Source organism: Panulirus ornatus, chromosome 11 (genome assembly GCF_036320965.1).
Source record: "Panulirus ornatus isolate Po-2019 chromosome 11, ASM3632096v1, whole genome shotgun sequence".
In the NCBI taxonomy this organism is placed as follows: Eukaryota; Metazoa; Arthropoda; class Malacostraca; order Decapoda; family Palinuridae; genus Panulirus; species Panulirus ornatus.
In genome coordinates, this window is record NC_092234.1 from 8,493,330 (window position 1) to 8,512,850 (window position 19,521).

Genomic DNA, 19,521 nt, shown 5'->3' on the forward strand with positions numbered 1-19,521 from the left:
TCATCCAGAAAGGCCAACCACTCATCCTTAAAATTACTGCTGTAATCCACACCAATGTGAGGGATTCTCCCTTCGTGTTTAAGAAAAATGAAATCATCTTATAACTCTATGGCCCATTCACTCACTTCCTCTCTCCTTGGCAGCAACAACATAAGGAGGATAAGCAAGACTTTATTCATTTCTTTTAGTGAAAACTTAAACCTGACACACTTAGGCCTGCATATCTGCCTTTGAAAATATACCTGTCTTACAATGCAAACGAAGTTTAAATAAAAACGAAGGTACATATGTATTTCGCATCGACATTATCTGGGATGAAGCAAATAATAATTTAACACATCCACACAAGAGCTCAATACACTGGTGGCACACGAGCCAGACCTGTGCCAGTAATGGCACACCAGATAACGGGCTGTAATTGTGACAAGCCAATACTAATCCCAGCTTTGGCGAATCTTAACATACACATGTCTATGCATATATGCAAAAATATGCACGCTGAGTTTTAGGTCTACATACGCGTCTCTATGGGTGGGTCATATTTTCGCTTTCGCATTCCTCCTCCTGTTCAGATATCTTTTCATATCACTTATGTCTGAGAAGTAATGAACGTTTATTACATAGCGTTCGTTCATTGTACTTTTGACCTATCACCTACCAGGGTCAACAAGGCCTATGTTAAATCCACTAACAACGTGTTAACACCAAAATCACACACACATACACACTGTATATATATATATATATATATATATATATATATATATATATATATATATATATATATATAGTGTAAGATACTCATCCGTATTATTGGAACCTGTACAAAATATATCCCAACCCAACCATCCCATACATGATTTAGTCACACCTCTTCATAACCGTTTTCTGTCATGTAAAATTCACCCATTTTCTATGACATTCAACAGAAGTCGGCCGTTCTCAAGATGGCGATCTGTTAGCCTAAGACTGGACACATAAATGCAGCTTTTACCATGCTAAGCTTCTTTAGTAATGATTTCTATTTATATTCTCAACTCCTAGCAAGGCGTTACCCCGACACTACCACTTGAATGTTACACTGTGCCAGAAAAATACATCTTTGGCGAGGTTGTACGTTTGGGAGTAATAGTCTCGTCAAAGACTTTCCTCTAAAAGGAGTCCACCTTTTCACACATTCATCCTACTAGGATTATCGGAGTCTTGGGCAGCAAGGGCGTCACCGCAAAGAGATGCTTAAAAAACACCACGACACAGAAATGGGTCTTAGAGTAATCCTAAATAACCTAAAACTAGCTTTGGAGCCTTGCGAAACTTGGGGAAGTCGATGGCTTATTAACGCAAACGAAAAACGACAAGTTTAATTAGAGAACTTTGGTGTTATTTGCAGTCCAGTTTAACATGCAGAAAGTGGAGCGATGCTTGATTTATTGCATGCTGTCATTAACAAGTTAATTGCGAGTTTGGGTTAAGCGTTCAAACCTTGGCATCAGCAGCAATTAAATTTAATCTACTGTGTATACGCATTTGACGAAAAAATTTAATTTTTCTTTATTCTAATTGAGGAATTCTGGGAACGTTAATCAAGAGGGTAACTTGAGTAATGGTGTTTTTGCTCCTTTACTTCAGACAATATCATATAAATATGGGAAAAAAAGAAGTCATCTTGTATCTAATGCCTATACACAGTTCAATAACGACCAATGTCAAGTTTTTAGTATTTTTTTATATCATTTACTTAAAACCACACTGAAAAAAAAAACTTACAGCATAGCACCCTCAACACTTAATTAAAACTTCCATTAAGATGTTGTATCCAAGACAATTGTTTCGTGGTCTTTTTGCTCAATGAAGAGGAAGTGATGCCACACACAAATACAGAAAGAAGGTTACTCAAACCTATACCACATACTTATAAAAAGGATCATTCAATAAAGTAATTAGAAACGATCTTATATTTCACCCTTAATAGTGTTGCCTAAACATGTTAACAGGTTTCGCGAAGATTAATAGCTCTGGATGGTTGATCGCTACACCATAAATTTTATATTAGTCTCAAGTTCATGTTCTGGACTATCTATCTACAGACTCAAGTTCATGTTCTGGCACTATCTATCTACAGACTCAAGTTCATGTTCTGGCACTATCTATCTACAGACTCAAGTTCATGTTCTGGACTATCTATCTACAGTCTCTAGTCCATATTTTGGACTATCTATCCACAGTCTCTTGTTCTGGACTATCTATCTAAACTATAATATAACTAAGGAAGAAACATTTTTGATTTCGGCGGGATGTGAACTTAAGATCCACTGTATTCCGTCCTCATCTCGGGTTCATTACGAAGTTCCCCCCACCCGCCCAGTCTCTCAACATGAATGCCTTTGTTTCTCAACGGCAGAACAATCATAACTTCTAATTATGTCAGAGTAACAGAATATGGCCACAAAGAAAACGGCGAACGCGCAGAACACAACATATGACACAACCACCCGTGGGTGAATGACATCCAATTTGGTACTTTGTGGTATTTCATCCATTCCCTGATATTCTACTAATTTTCTTACTCAACCCAAGAAATGACTACACAATATGCAATGTCACACGTGAAAATGACACGATCGCTTACTAATAATCTATAGTTAGTACGTAAAACGACTAAGCACAACCCTCATTAACATAATCACACGTAATGGCCGAAGCAGACGACAAAAATCGTCCCGCAGACGAAAGCCAACCATTAAAACGCCAAACATAAAAATCCTAACTGACAGGAGCCAGCTACGACCTGTTACCCTAAGTCTTCATTGACCTGTGACCCTAACTACCTCTGCGGGCACTATACCACCTCCCCTTTTACTCATCCACCAATCACGTACAGCCTTACGGCACCTCAGCCTGTTCTCGGTAAATAAAGTCTACATTGTCCAAGTAACTAGTCAACTTCTTACTTAATATATCAGAATACATTATCATACGATTCACTCTTGATATATTTCTACATACAGTTCAAAAACGTAATGTCTGAAAGACTTGGGTTAACTACAGATGCCCTTGTTTACAAGCAAATAGACGCATGAGAAAGGGAAAATAGCAGGGATATTATCACTCCCTCCCTAACGAGTAATTCAATATACCAGTAAAATCACCACACACCCCAACCACCTTCCAGTTGTTAGTAAAATACGTAATACAAACATTGTTAGTATTTTTACAAGCAGTATTTCGCCAATCAGTTACAAAACACGTAATTTTTCTTTCTTTCAAACTATTCGCCATTTCCCGCATTAGCGAGGTAGCGTTAAGAACAGAGGACTGGGCCTTTGAGGGAATACCCTCACCTGGCCCAATTCTCTGTTCCTTCTCTTGGAAAAAAAACAAACAAAAAAAAACACGTAATATATATTGATAATTTTTCAGTCTACGGACACCACTTCAGTCATTAAGGAACCCCATTGTTATAGTCTTCCATTCTGAGCTAACGATGTACAACAGTAAATATACACAGGACAATCGCCTTTATATACACACACTCAAACCCCGTTCTTTCCATCCATTATTACTTAAAAAAAAAATAAGAAAACATTAGCAAGATATTCTTACCTTTGACGAAATGCTTCCACGACAGCTTCTGGTCCTGGCTTGATGGGTTGAGAAACCAGTACTGTTGTTAGCTTATTACAACTACGTAATGTAACTAGTAAATAGTCAAGTCGTGACATAATTCCCCCTCCCCATGTGGTTCCTCACTGACACCAACCATTTGTCACCGTCGGTTTCAATACTGTAACATTTCTTTCTTTTTTTTTCTCGCCATATTTCCCTTCACATATGCAAACACTTTAAGGTCTTTTCTCAATCTTCACTCTGCTTTATGGGACAGAATGTTCCTCCATTTCTTTGTTTTCTTAATAATTACTGAGATGTAGCATTATTGTGCCGACATGGCCAAGCTAAAATTTTATGGTTCATAAGAAAGGTATGGAAATTGAGCACACTTCAGTATTTTCCTCGAGCCATTTTAAAGTAGCAAGATTCTGTCTGGGATCACCATCTTCAATTAATGCCACATCCTTTGTCATGGAGGACTAACAAGACTTAGGTATTTTTTTCTTCCCCCTGGGTTACTAATACCACTTTTCATTGGGTAATCCTCTTTAAGGACGGGAGCTTAACTACCCCTCACTGGCTTAACTACCCCTCACTGGCTTTTGGGCCTTTGTCAACGGATTTCCATTCCAAAAGTAGTCACTTCTTTCTAGTGATCACTTCCTCAACACACTATCACTTCCTGCCCATCTTGAACCTCGATCGCTTGCTGAACAAGATTTTGAATCACTTTTAAATGGTATGCTTTCCTAGAGAACGTCTCTCTCTTCATAACCACCGTAAAAAAATCATAATATCCCATCCACATCACTCGTCAGAAATCCAAGACTGTCGACCACGATGGCAAGTTTAAAAAAAAAAAAAAATGAAAAAATATCTGACCGTAGCCATTCGTACGTCCACACTCGACCGTGGCTGGAGCAACACTGAGACTACTTTGTGGGCGGGGCGATTGTGGCGGGGAAAATGTCAAACGAGGCGGTGTCGTTTGAAGCGGCAGTTAGTGGGGGGGTTAGGGTAAGCATGGGGGGGGTAAGCTTGGATAACTTTATTGATTCAGATATTCTAGATTCCTTTACAATATTCTATTCCTTACGTTGTTATTTAAGAAATTCAAATTAGGCTACGAGACTCAAAACTGGAATATAACCGCTGGAAATAGAGGGGGCATGAATGTCCGTGGGTCAACATAATATGAATCCCTAATTAACAATTGTCCTAAAATGAAGATTACTTTTGACGCACGGCAGATCATTCTAATGAGCCAATACTTTTCTCTCAATCATATCCTCTGTCGTTTAATCTTTGGGGCTTCCAAATCCCATCTACCTTGCCATTTACATGTAACGCAATATAACTATTCTGCTCAGATTGACATAACTCATATATAAATTGGCTATATATATATATATATATATATATATATATATATATATATATATATATATATATATACTGTAGTTGCTTTACCTTCAGTGATGGCGTACAGCTCAATAGCAGTATTCTAAACTCAAACGCTCACTTATCCCTTTTTCATATCTAACTAATTATTCAACCCTGCACTCATCCACATCCTTCACTTCTGTTCCCTCTTCTCTCACATGATCTGCATCTCGTTTTGACACAGCTTCCTCAATAAACTCAGACTTGGACAGGATATCTTAGTGGGGTAGACAAAATCTTAAGTTTAATGCCTCTAAGATCCAATTACTATCCATCTTTCTATCAAAAACCCCTCACAACTCTCATCTCTCCTTTGACTATTCTGTAATTCCACCTTGACTCAATGAACATACTTGCCATTACTGTAACATCCACTCTTTCTTGAGACCCCCACATTACAAGAACATCTAAGTTTGCTTCTAAGAAGCTGGGGTCCTTGTTTAGATGTCAAATCTTCTTTTCTTCTGAAGTCGCTCTGTTTATACAAAGGATTGATTCATCCTTTTTATGGGGTACTGCTCTCACATCCTTAGTTGACAGATTCAAGTTGAAAGTGGTCTGACTTATAAACAGCGCCAGGCTAACATCCAAACTTGACCCTCTTTTCATATGCCGCAAATGAATAGGGGTCAAGAACTTATGCAATGATGAATTAGCATTCAGAGGTAACAGAAAGTAACACTGTTACCTTCGGAAGGGCTTGGTGCATTCAAAAGTAACAGAAGTTTACAGGTTTATAATTACTTTTGGAATGGCCTAATCCTGTGCTAAATGAACACCCAGGGGCATGTGAGTGATGTGTTTGACACGTCTTAAGAGATGTAGTCATGATCAATTCTTTACGAGTTTATTTTCTTAATGTGGTTTTACTTCATACACAGGTACAGTGTTGGAGGTAAAGAACATGAATATATTAAGAAATATCTCATCCTCACTCAAAATATCAGTAAGATAGATAGGCTGCTAAATGTGGAAAAGATTTCTTTTATCATACTGGAAACTGTACTATCTTTCAAATAAAATCACTTCATATACAGGCAGTGTTACTGAAAAGTAACATGTAACATTACATCTTTCACTTTACATACAGGTGTGAGTAGGTGAGTGGCTGGCATGCATTAGGGAGGATATTTGAAGTGTTTTCTCTCTACAAATATCTGAAGTTTTTACATAATAGTACTAAAGTCCTCCATTACCTTTACCAGTACAGCAAGTTCACTGGTGATTGGCTCCTTTTCCTTACGAAATCTAATTTCAAAACTGCTTGGCAAGTCACGTAATTCAAAATCATTTTCTAATTTCCTCACCAATTTAGTTCATCCAACCTATTTTCAAATGGATGACCATGTATGTTTGAGCTTCATGCAGATAACCATGAATAATGGTGGTTGTAAGGGTACTGCAGATGAAAATTTTGCTGTGCCATCTTGGCAGTGTAAGAGACCTCTACATGACATATGACAAGCCAACTGGATGTTTAAAACAGTTGAGAAGACCTACATCTTCATTTGATGTTCCCAAGAGAGTGTTCATCAGTTAGTATCAGCTGCTGTTAGGGGTTACTATTTCAGAATCATTCCTGTTGGCAATCACCATTACATTACTTATAAGCTGATATTGAAGGTAGTGAAGACTTTCATTCCAGTTCTGAAAATAATAATGGTCTGAAAATTACCTGTATTTTGACTTTCTAATCAGATTTGCTAGAGATTTCTGTGCAAGTCACATTTTTCATGTTTCTATAAATATGGTGAAAGATTATATTCTTATTCTTCTAATAATTCCTTTTATTTCCATATTTGCAGTTTCCCATGTTGGTGACAGTAACAGATAAGGGCTGTAATGCCCCAGTTTAGTCCAATGATAGCATGTTGACCCATGTAAACCATATCGCTCCAGTTCACTATCCCTCCCTGCATATTCAGGCCCTGATCACTCAAAATATTTTTCACTCCTATCATTTTAAATGAAATATGGTTAAAAAGCTGGATGAATAGGAAAGAATAACTATTAAGACTTGAAAACCTTCATTCTAGAAATCAAAGACTACTGGGTCTAATCTGTATCTCTGACAACCATTTCCTCTGGGAACTCCCTAAAAGGGGTGGCCATAGCAAGTCTCATAACTGGTGAACTCCAATGCAGCTTCTTATCATTCAATGCCTTGCCCTTAACAGGCCACCGGCAGAGGGCAACTCTAGTGCAGTGCTTCTATAGGCTCCTTCTGACTACTACTACCTAATGTTCCTACCTATTTCTTCTACCTAGTGTTCCTATCTACTACTTATACATGTTTCTATCAAGTGCTCCTATCTAATATTCCTGTCTCCTACTTCTGTCTATTGCTCCTATCATTTCATCAAAAGGCAGGGTTGGCACAGCGCATTCATAGCAGGAAAATCTAGATTCATGAAGAATGAGCAGTGCAAATTAAGTGTTATGTGTAGTAAGGCAGGGAATGCAAGAGGATATTGTTTGGGCATGTGGAAAGAATGCAAGACAGGGAGTTTACAAGGACAGCATATGATAATACAATTAAAGGGGTTGGTGTGAGTGGAAGACAACCTGTGACATGGACAAATAGGGTAGAGGGAATAATGGAGGTTGAGAAATAGTGGAAGAATGCATGGAATGGTGTTAGTGAGGGAGGCATGTAAAGGCAGGGATAAGTGGAGACTCTTTTACTGTGGCCACCCCTTGATGGGAGTTCCCAGAGGGAACGGACGTCAGAGATATAGCTAGCTAGAAGGGATTGTGTTTGTGCAGAATGCTTAAGTCCACATGTAGGTAGGGCACAAAGAAAAGACAGCTACCTGGGTCAGAGTTTAACTTGACAATTACTTTAGTGCTGGCTCACTACATAGCTGCCACTAACCCTCTAGGTACCCATGTGGGTAGTACTGGTAATATACCTCCCTGGTTGGTGTCTGCCTACTACCTTCACAAGTGGGTTTATGTACATAATCTAAAAAAATGAGACCTGGGATAAATAAGTTGCAAAGAAAAGAAAATAATGAACCAGTGTCAGTTACTTCAAGGGTATGAAATAAACATCCTTTTATCAGATTACAGTAACTTTATTATGTACAAAAGTCAATTATAAAATATTTCCTTTTGGCAAATACGGAATCAGTGAGGACGATAAATTATAAATACAGTACACATTTACAGAAACATTTCTTGATCCTCCACACTTCTGACTCAAACAGTGAAGTGACTTCATCACTACATTTGCGTACTCATTAATCTTTGCTACTATCGCATACTTAAGATGGAATAGTCATGTGATGAGTATGGGGTTGTTGGCATTGCAGGGGTAAGGATATCATGTCATTTTTAATGGAAAAAAAAAAAAAGTGTGGGTGGTCCTTCGTGGTTATCAAATACATAAATACTTTCATGGCAGTGGAGTGAAACTAAATTGCAAGCCAGGAGTATTCCTGCAAAAAAATTACCATCATTGATTTCCTCTTTATGTTTGCACTGATAATGCTATTACCCTGATAGTCCTCAGCTCGAGAAAAAGGTATTATGGCATTTTTCTACTGGAATACAGTGATGACCAGGAAATGGATTAGAGAATCAGTGTACAAGACAAGGGGGCTAACCTAGGCCTTTTAAGTTTAGCAATGGGATTAGCAACTGAGTACATTAGAAATGTAATTCATATGACTTCTGCAATTCCTGTACAAGGAATAAGACTAAAACCACACTGAAATCATAACAGCACTAATTATCAGTTCTCATCACAGTTAATCATTGGATTATACATTGCTTAGGATTCATAGTGTGATTACTCATTTACAGGAAGGGAACGAGAAAAAGAAAATTAAAGGTTACCTTCAAGCCTTTAAAAGAGACCACAGTTGGAAACAAAATATATTTCATCCTACAATTTGCAACAACAACCTTTTCTGAACACTAATATTACTCTAAACCAGTAATGTGTTTACATTCTAAGTTATGGGTAGGATTGTCAGGGTAAGTTTATTGTGGAACACTAAGGATCTGGTACTTGGGACTTTCATGAGAGTAAGGAAAGGACTGTAAGTACATGTTTCTGGGGGTTGAACACAAACTTGAGTAAAAGACCCCCAACTACACTGTGGTAAAATCCAACAAACTCTGAAGTAGTACATTCCAAACTGAAATGGGTATTGCCACAGTAGTTGTCATAGGCTTCAACTCTTGATGTGTGCGAACTGGACCACTGTTGACATCATTACTAATTCATTTGCTATAGAACTGTGATATGGTGAAAGGAGCACTACAACACTTACCCTAATGAAGATGATTCAAGTTCAATTGGTAAGTACGGAGCAGGGTGTAACCCACGTGCATATTTCATTCACTTCATGGTTCAATGTGTTGACAAAATTTTCCAAAAAATTCAAAACTTTCAAACAACAGTTTAGGAAATACACTTAATTGAAAAAAAGCAATATCGTTCAAACCTATTTCAATATAATATCAAAACAACTGTTTGAATAAATATATATGCAGGTAAAACACTTGGCAATACCCCTTATCAGCTGTTCATGCTTTTAAAAACCATTTTGTAAAAAATGAATGATTGATAGCTGAAAGGATACAAACTTTAAAATTTTCGGTACCTCTACAAAAATGTAGGATGTACCTTAAAATGCACACAAAAAAGTTGCTTCCACAAGAAACTAGAATAGGGAAATTATGAAATAAAGTAACTGGAAGATGTTCCAGTAAGAATATCTTGTCCATGATCTATATATTATTTCAATTGTCAATACTTCCATCTGGAGAAAAAAAAGAAGGGGGGCATTTTGGAATGCAGACATTTTCTACATACAGCCTTACTTAAAAGAAAAAGCACTAAGTGAAAAATAGACTACATACAACCACTACTGCTGCTATAGCATAGTACAGTTACCAGTGTTACAGATACTATTTACAGTTTTCTAAAGTGGGTCACTGATATGGGTACATTCAAGTTAAAACTTTGAGTGTACTATACATTAACTGGTAGAGTAGTGTTGATACACTTTGTATGATGACTTTAAATGCAAGTTCCCACAAGATGTGGAACCAATGATTTTCCATTCGTGACGTACATTATGCTGCCAAGCCTGGCACACTTTACCAACCAGACCTGGTCAAAATTCAGGTATTGGCAAGAACAGCAATATCAGAAAAACTTTTTTTATGCCTGACAGAGTGTCCTCTCCTCAGACAGAGTATACAATCAGTCAAAAATATATAGAAAAAGTTTGCAGTTGAGATGCATGCTATATTATCTTTATTATAACTATAAGTACACTGTTAGCTTAAATCAAGATTGATACTGTACTAGAAAATTTCTAATTGTACGAATTACAAAATCTTGTATTACTGTTACTGCCTTTTTATGAAATCCCAGTTAACCTCCAAGTCCTAGTTACCTTTAACATGCTCCCTATAATTTATATAATTTTCTAACAATTTCAATTTACAAAAGGCACTTGGAACAACACCAAAATATTATTACATGGCAAGAGTGTGGATGAACGAAACATTAAACTTTGTGCTCTGCCTCCAAGTATGGAAATAAATGAGGCAGTATTCACTTATATTGCTGTGTTCATTAATGAGTTTGTTCTCACAATTCAAAAAGGGTACTGAAACATTACAGATTATAATGCCCCCTCTCCTTAAAGAAAAATAATGTATAAATATATATATATATATATATATGTGTGTGTATATTAAAACATAAAGCAGCATCCATACTTATTATTGCCTGGCATATTGAAATTTGTCTGTGAAGGTTATTGTCACTAAAATATTTTGTTCAAATTAGAGGCGTGTCATGGTAGCTATGGAACAGGTGAAGTACTGAAATAGGACTTCTGGTGGCTTGGCTACTTGTCTTGTACATAATTAGATAGGCTTTTCATATAGCAAAGTATGTATGATACAGATTTCATGAACAAAATATCTCACTTTCAATATGAAAAAGTGCATTACACTTTGCCTCTTCTCTGACCACCTGAACTCGCCTTAATAAAGATGAGATCCACCTGAGAGTTCCCATTTGCTTCCTTACCCCCGCTGTCTCTACGTATGTGAGTAGGCAAGTTATGGGAGATCCTAATCCTCAAGAGATATATTTACATATAAATCTCATGAGATTTTCATGCAGATTTATCCATACTTTACAGAATAATGTACTGGACACACCCAAGATTGTTACACAGCAACTTCTAAAACATGATTTTGGTGCTACCCTTTAGGATGCAGGGTCTCCCTTGTAGCTTACTGTGTTTGACCCACTTGTCATGAATTCTTCATCTCCCATAACAGCATTCTGTCAATCACTATATACAAAGCACTGTTTACTTATTTACTTGACAAGAAGGAAATAATGTTAAACATAAGGACAAATATCCATGGCCAAAGGCTATCACATACAGTGGTATTTTTTTTTTTTTTCATCCACATGGTGGTGCAGTAAACTTCCATTTCAGTAATGTTCACAAAGTTATTCAACAAAACATTGTCTTAATAACAAAGTCAAAAAACTACTTGTGTAATTTTGCCAACACACAGACAAACCTTCTACTGTGCTGGTTATGAAGTTTGACCCCACCACCACAACACAGTCGGCTAAAGTACTTGCATACTAGTGGTGACTGTCTGTCACACATCTCTCACACCAAGGCGCTCCCATCAACCTAATCATGAGACCATTAAGGAGCCTTACATTCCCTTTCATAAGAATAACACATGCTACAAATCTTTTAATATTAACATAAGCTCCCACATACATATTTTAGACCCAGGAGAGTCAATGACTATGTTCACACCTGTTAGCTATACCAGCACCCCACCTTTAATCTTGCCCATAGAAGTGAGCATATATAAGTTTCTCTAGATTTGCTTCTGATACAAATCCAAAATTTCTTTTTTTCCCTCAACATGTCTACAATCTGCCTAATAACGTTTTGGAAACCACAGCCAAATAACTCGCCATTCCACAGAATGAGGCTTCTGGATGATTAAAAATAAAGACAATAAGAAAACAAATCTGGTACAATCTAACGAAAGTGATATAGCATATGCTTAAAGGGAATGATGGTGACACTTCAGAATATTTGATCAAGCTTAGGTTTCTTCAACTTAGTTATGTCATGTTAATACATAACTTGTTTTCAAAGAACACTATAAGACCTATATTATTTTGCAGCAAGCATTAAAGAATAAAGTATATCTTTAAGTATTTGCCATTCAAGTTGTCACAAAACATACACTAATGAAACCTCCCCTAAATATCATTATTGCATGATGTCTACTAAGAAAGAAGCAAAAATATATACACTGTAATGCAACATACAGTCAACAAGGATGGAGAAAGCTATGAAATTATTACTTGAAAATGTTATCAATAATTTTCACATAAGACTTAAAAAAAAGCATTTACAGTAATTAAGTCATATATGTGAAGCACTATGTGACAAACTAGCCTGAACCATCCAAGTAAACAAATAAAACTGACTACGATTGATGACAACAAAAAGTTGGGTACTAATGAATTCATGGGAATTCAAATGAATGAACTCTAGCAATTCACACAGCTTTGACAAACATGTTCACAGCTGACCTTCATTGGCACAAACATATTACCAAGGAGATATAACCAAATACATATATTAAATAACGAACCTATATACAAATACTAAAGCATACACAGTGGATGATGATGATGATGATGGTAATGATGGTGGTGGTGGTAATGATCAAAATGGTGATGAATAAGCATGGGTGAAGGTAAAGGTACCATGGAAGGTTGTCACTGACTCCCCATGGGGGCACAAGCTCGTATAATGATCCACGTTATTTAACATTTTTATAAACATTCCACATCATTCTGCTTCAAACAAATCTAAAGATTCATCTAACACACTCTGTACTCACGAATCTGCCATAAAAAAATGAATAAAACAATTGACGAGAAGCCTCCATGAACTGAAGAGGTCGATAAATCACTACTTCATCATCATCACAACATACATCACTCATTCAGGGTGAAGAAAGTTGGACAATACATAGTGTTCTTGACTTAAAAACACTGAAAGATCTACATGTGATGATACTTGTGAGATACATCAGATATTTGTCCAAAAGTTATGCGCACCACATGTACATATAAATAAGGTATATATAGGGCTATACCCTACTGTGTGTGAATATGAACACCTTTGACAAGTCAACTGTGCAAAACATTCACTATCTTCCAACATCCATGTGAATGAAAATCTCCAACTGGTTCATGTAATCCAAAACATCCATCACAATAACTGTTGCAGAACTCATTAAACTTTCTGGGAGCTCATGCACACTGTTTTTCACAATTTATTTAATCCCATTTTTTCTTTTTTCTTGATTATTCATTTTCCATTTTATATATCCAGACAACAGTCACAAAACTATATCATTTTCACAAGTGACATACTTTACTCTCTATTACCAATGTCTATACAACACTGATAAGACTATCATGCTGCTCTTAGGAATGTGTGGTGAGGATTTGTGTTACCACCAAAGGAATAAAGAGGGAGAGGAATGCTGCAATAAGGGACACACTGGCTGACCACGGAGATGAGTTCAGAGTTAGTTCTTCATTCTTAACTACTTCATTTTCACTACGATTTGGCTGGCGTGTGTCTGCAAAAGAAAAAAGAAGTTATTAACACCAGTAAAGAAAGTTTATGGTCGAATATCAAAAGTTACAATGATATCAGTATACAATCCTAAGACCCCTCTTACGGAGCTCTTGCAATTTTAAGGCTGAACTCCAAGTTGGGCCAGGAATACGATGAAATTCTTTAAAATAAGATTGCTCTTGACAAAAAAGTACTCCTCTGTGTCCAGTAATGAAGATACAGCCTTACCAAAGGCAAAGTCTTGTTTGCAGTGTAACACTTCCAGTCACAATTTGGTAACACATACATCATTATTATCAAACCCCTTTCACAAAGGAGTCCTGGAGCTATGAACACATGACCACTTAACCAGGGGCTCTGCAATTTCAAGGTTATGCTATCATCAGTGGCATGGGCCTTGTATAGTGGTCTTGTAGAGTGACATTGTGAAACGATATCTGGGAATTAAGGTACAATTCCTTGGAAGCACACAAGAGGCATTGCAACAGAAACAGATTTGAAAAAATCTGAATCTACCATTTCGAAGTCTTTAATTAAAAAGGAAATTTAAATAATTAGTAGTTTTTCTTTCAAACTGCCATACATTAAGTGGGGTGAATAAACAGCAGTTTTCTCTTTCACACTGCCAAATCATTGTCACCCCACATTTTCCTATATCATTACAGCCTTTCCCAAAATCAGTTAGGTAAAGTTTTCTTTGGTTCAGTTGATTTTAAGAACTATTCCCTAAACTTTACAGTACCACACATTTTTGGATCAGCATAGCCCTTCCCACTATCAGTTAGCTACAATTTTCATGGATGTTTTGGTCTTTAAAAGTGTTTTGCTAACTTTTCAGATCAGCATAGCCCCTAATGATTCGTATACTTTTTTCCTGTAATGACAAATCTCCCAGAACATGACCCTGTCGCTATGTGAGGGCTCCTGAGGTATATAGTTGTTCACAGTTTCCCACATCAGTGAGACAGCAACAGGAACAGATGAAAAAATGACCTCATTTGCTCCCATCCACACTCTAGCTGTCATTATGAGATGCAATGAAGTGAGAGTCCCCACTCCACAACCTGGCCCCACAGACCTTTCTGTGGTTACCCCCACTACTTCCTTTCCCCTGCTTCAGCCCACTGACAGCATGTTGCCACCTGTATACTGCATCACTCCAATTCACTGTATCCCATGCAAGGCTCACACCTTCCTGTATTTTTTCACTTCAAATTCCCTTTCAATTAATCCTTCTATCACCAGTTTGGTGTCCCATTCTCCTTGTAACCTTCTTTTATAACATATACATCTTTTTGGCAACTTTTCCCTACTCATCCTCTCCATATGTCCAAACCACCTCAGTTCATCCTCCTCTATATACACTATCCACAACACTGTTTCCAATACATTTGTCCTCTTCCATACTTTGTTATTTAGGGTCTGTGCCTTACATTAATACGCCATTAGGAATGCTATATCCATCTTTGCCCCTTCACCCATCCTATAGCTTACTTCAGCTCCCAAGGTTCCCTTCACTGTCATGCCCACCTCCCAATAATCTAAAGCTCCACACTTCCTCCAGGTTCTTTCCTTTCACACTCACTGAAACTAAGCTGCACCTTAGTAGTGCTAAACCTAATATCCTTGCTTCTATTCACATTTACTCTCAACCTTCTCCTTTCACACAGTCTCCCAAACTTAAGAAACAATCTTTCAGTTTCTCACTTGAATCAGCCACCAGTGTTGTTTCATCAGCAAACAGTAATGGACTTGTAACTTCTTGACCACTTTCATGATGCTCATTCATAAATGTATAAAAACAGGCAATACCAGACTATGCCTGCAAGAGGCTAAATTGCAACTGAAAAGTCATCATTGGTGTGGCAGTATAGGATTACAGGTCTCGCTGAGGTACGAATTATTCCAGAGTCCATTATTTCCATGCTCCTGCTCAGAGTACAGTCTCAAAGCTGCAAGAGGCCCATAAAAGGAGTTCTGGGGTTGTATAAGTAATACTCTTATAAAAATCTTATCAGGCATCTGCTACACTTAAATTGTGCAGGATACTACAGCGTGCCAGATGCAGGAATGAACCTCATAGATACATTCTCAGAAACATTTTTGACACCATATAAATGTTCTAAAATTCAAAGTTAGAAACATTTTTGATACCATACAAATGTTCTACAGTTCTAAGTTTCTGTAAATACATAATAAGACTATAAATAAGAGTAAAGCTGAAAAAAACTGTACATGTCATCACTGGGCCTTAAACTGGTGTACCTACAAACGGTTTCAATTCGAAACACTCATACAATAAGATGTCTTGTGGCTCTAATCCAGGATTGGCTAATGTCCTTCCTTTAGCAACAGTTCTTTTTTCAGATTCAGCAAAAAACTTGAACAGTTATCCTTTATGAGTTTTAATATCAAACAGTAAACAAGTGATGAACCAACACTGTAATCTCTCATTAATAAGAAAGCCTGTCACTCTTCTGCAGTTTTTTACAAGTGTCTGTTATTAGATACAGTGCCAGTTCAATTAATTTGCATTCACCCCTTTGCTAGAAAATGGTGCATCCACTGCCATCATGCTATAATTAAGTGCCATAACCGCAGAAATCTAAATATATATGGAAAGACAATAAGCCCATATGATGAATGTGAATCAACTTAGTGGAAAGTAGCAACCTAAGCCTGGTGGGGAAGGCTAAACAACACTACAGAGTACTGTCCCCACTTTTTATCCAAGCTTTTCTTACTAAAACTCTTGTTTTAACCTTACTAAATGTATAAGAAATAACCAGCACTCACTAGCTGTACCAGTGACACAAAAAGAAACAACTGAATGTAATAATATGATATGACTGTGGATGAAGTCCCATTGATATCAGTAAAGTGTTTTATTCTTATTTTTCATACTTGTCCATCGTTTCACACATTAACAAGGTAATGCCACAAACAGATAAAAAAGGTTGCATTTGCTTAAAACCATTCCCTAGCACTCATGTGTAAATCACTGAAACCACAGCCCCCCCATCCACAACCAGGCCGCACAGATTTTCCCATGATTTCCCCAGGTCAATTCACATATGCATCCCCTATATATCACATCATTCCAGTTCACTTAATCACATGCACACATTTCACCATCTTGAAAGTTTAGCCCTCAAGCATTCAAAATCTTTTTCAATACATCCTTCCATCTCCAGTTTGGTCTCTCACTTCACCTTTTCCCCTCCACTTTTGACGTGTTCTCTATGTTAAACTCTTCTCATATGTCCAAACCATTTCAGTGTACCCTCTTCTGCTCTATGTAACATACTTTTCTCATCATTCCACCTCTCGCTTACCCTTTTATTACTTTTTCGACAAGATAATAATCTTTGTAGTATTCAAATAACACACAGAATGGGGTATGTGAGAAATTGTGTCCACAAATGTTCCCCAAGGACATATCCTCATTTCATGAGTCTAGTTAAGGTGGTTTCATCAATTTCATTTAAGCAACACTTATCAGGAAAGCACCTAATAATTAAATAATGAGCTCCTGTGTGCAGGTCAGCTTAGCCCTCCCCAGCCTTCGGTAATGTTCTTGTTATCTCTGCTGAATTTTATAAGCGTTCCCCCTACTCATACAGTACCTAACATTTTCTCAGATCAGCATAACCTCCCTACTATAGGTTAAGGTAAAGTTTTCACAAGTTCTTCCTATTTTTAATGAAAGCATTTCCCTTGTTTTAATAACACCTTATATTTTCCCTGATCCCAATGGTAAACAGTACTGTGTACATCTCAAGTGTTGTTATTGGTTATGATCTGTTTTGTGCTTGGGGTAGTGTCTGTGTACTGGATGTTGGTGGTTGTGTATAAGTGCCATGAATCCATCTCCCCACCCATGTTTGTTTTGCCACAGGGTTGTATAATTACAGACGAAGTAAAAAAAAAGGCTTTGGACTTGAATTTGACTCCTTACGTTTATGTCTAGTACTTCGAGAGGGTTGAGTACTTCCATCAGCATGTTTTCTGTGCTACTATTAGTGAACTACATAAAGGTTAGTGAGTAGAGGTTCTGAGTAACAGAGGGGTTAGTTGATGATGGAATGAGTTGAGCAGTTTGTGCTGTTGCTTCTGGAGTACCTGTGTTGGGAGTACCATAGCTTTGGAGGGTGCACCGGGTGTTTGTACATGGGTGGCTGCTGTATGTCCACACTTCTGAGAAGTCCTTTATGGAGGAAAGTAATGACAATGCAGATGACAACAATGGAGGCTACTAGAGCGTCTGATGGTAATGAGGGTATGGCACTGTGGGCACATATACTGTGCTATATTCTAAATTGGGCTGAATGTCAGTGACATACACTAGTAGCAGGAGAATAACTGCCAGGACATCAACCTTCAATGGCAAAAAATGTGTGGTTGTTGAATGATGTTTTGGTTCGAGCTACTAGAGTGGCAGAGTTGAACTCTTCAGAGGCATTCTTTTTTTTCATACTTAACTGCTATTTCCAGGCAGGTATGCAGTCATTTATCTATAACTGGTCTTGGACCCATTTCACAGAGGAGGTCCTAATATTACCCAGGATCTTTGTAAATATTCCTGTAGCTGGGAAATAATGTATAGCTTGGAGGGTGAGGAGGAGAATGCTTTCATCAACTTCCCCTTGAATGCATGCATCTGGTGTGTTATATGTGATATCAAGAATGGCTGTTGTTTAGTTCACTGGAAGTATTTGTTAATTCAAAGTGACTGGAGGCTGAGCTGGATTCGTGTCTGCTTGGGTTAAAAAATAAAAAGTGATAGAAGACAGTTCTCTGGAGATGCCATCATTCCAATTTGTAATATAAAGCTGCAAGGCTGTTGCTGCTACTGAGGCATCTGGGTGCTGTGATATGATTATGAGGCATATGCATATGAGAGGGCCTTCATGTTATAGTTTGCTGGAGGTAGTGGGAGGTCATATACGAAGAGACAGAAGAGGGTTGTTGAAAGAACTGCTACTGGGGGAAATCCATTGTAGAGCTTACGGATTTTGGAGGTGAGGTTATTTTGAGTGATTCTGGGAATGTGGCACGCAATGAAACTGGTCATCCACTCATTTTTACTGCTTTCAACTGGTTTGAGAGGATGTGCTAAGGGATGGTGTCAAATGCTTTGTCTAAAGCCAATTGTATTGAGCTGAGGGTTATGGTTGGCTGAACCCATTTAGTATATGTTGTGTTGTGTTAATGTGTAGAGTGTTTGGGTCTGAAGCCAAGTTGTGTCAGAAAATGGAATGTTTTACTCGATTCTGTTGTGGATATTTTTCATGAAGTGTGAAAACTGAAGACAGAAGTGATATACATCAGTAAGGAGAGGGTGAACTGGGTGATCTGGAGGGTTTTACAAATTGGTATTATGTAAGGAAGTTTCCAATGTCAGGGATTTTGTTGTGTAGACAGGTGTAGTTGAAGATGTCTGTGGGTGTTTAGAATGCAACTGGGCCAACGTATTTTACATGAAAGTTTGAACTACTGCCAGCACAGTTCTTTGAGTTTTTAATCATATTGCTTGTATCAGTTGGAGTGATGGGTGGGAGGCGAGCTGCTTATAAATGGATTCTGAGCAAATTTCTCATGATTTTCCTATTTAGGGGTGAGATTAGTTTGTGGATGACTTTTGAATAGTGTCTTGTGAATATGTTAGCATTCTCTGGGAGAATGGACATCATTGGAATGGGTCAGAAGAGTTTCATGAGCTGGGGCATGATTAGAGCAGTAAGAGTGGATCTCCTTTAACATGTGCCTGAGTTGGTTGCTATGTGTCTTGTGG

At 37.6% G+C, this 19,521-nt stretch overlaps 1 protein-coding gene across 3 annotated transcripts in view; it reads right to left on the reverse strand.

Moving 5' to 3' along the window:
* Positions 1 to 8,108: 8,108 nt before the first annotated feature.
* Positions 8,109 to 19,521, reverse strand: part of LOC139751273 (ephrin-B1-like) — a 539,540-nt gene continuing 528,127 nt past the window's right edge. For all 3 annotated transcript variants that reach the window (XM_071666579.1, XM_071666576.1, XM_071666578.1), the window contains one exon: positions 8,109 to 13,728. In XM_071666579.1, coding sequence (XP_071522680.1) covers positions 13,571 to 13,728 — 158 coding nt within the window. In that variant the 3' untranslated portion in view covers positions 8,109 to 13,570. The remainder of the gene's footprint in view (positions 13,729 to 19,521) is intronic.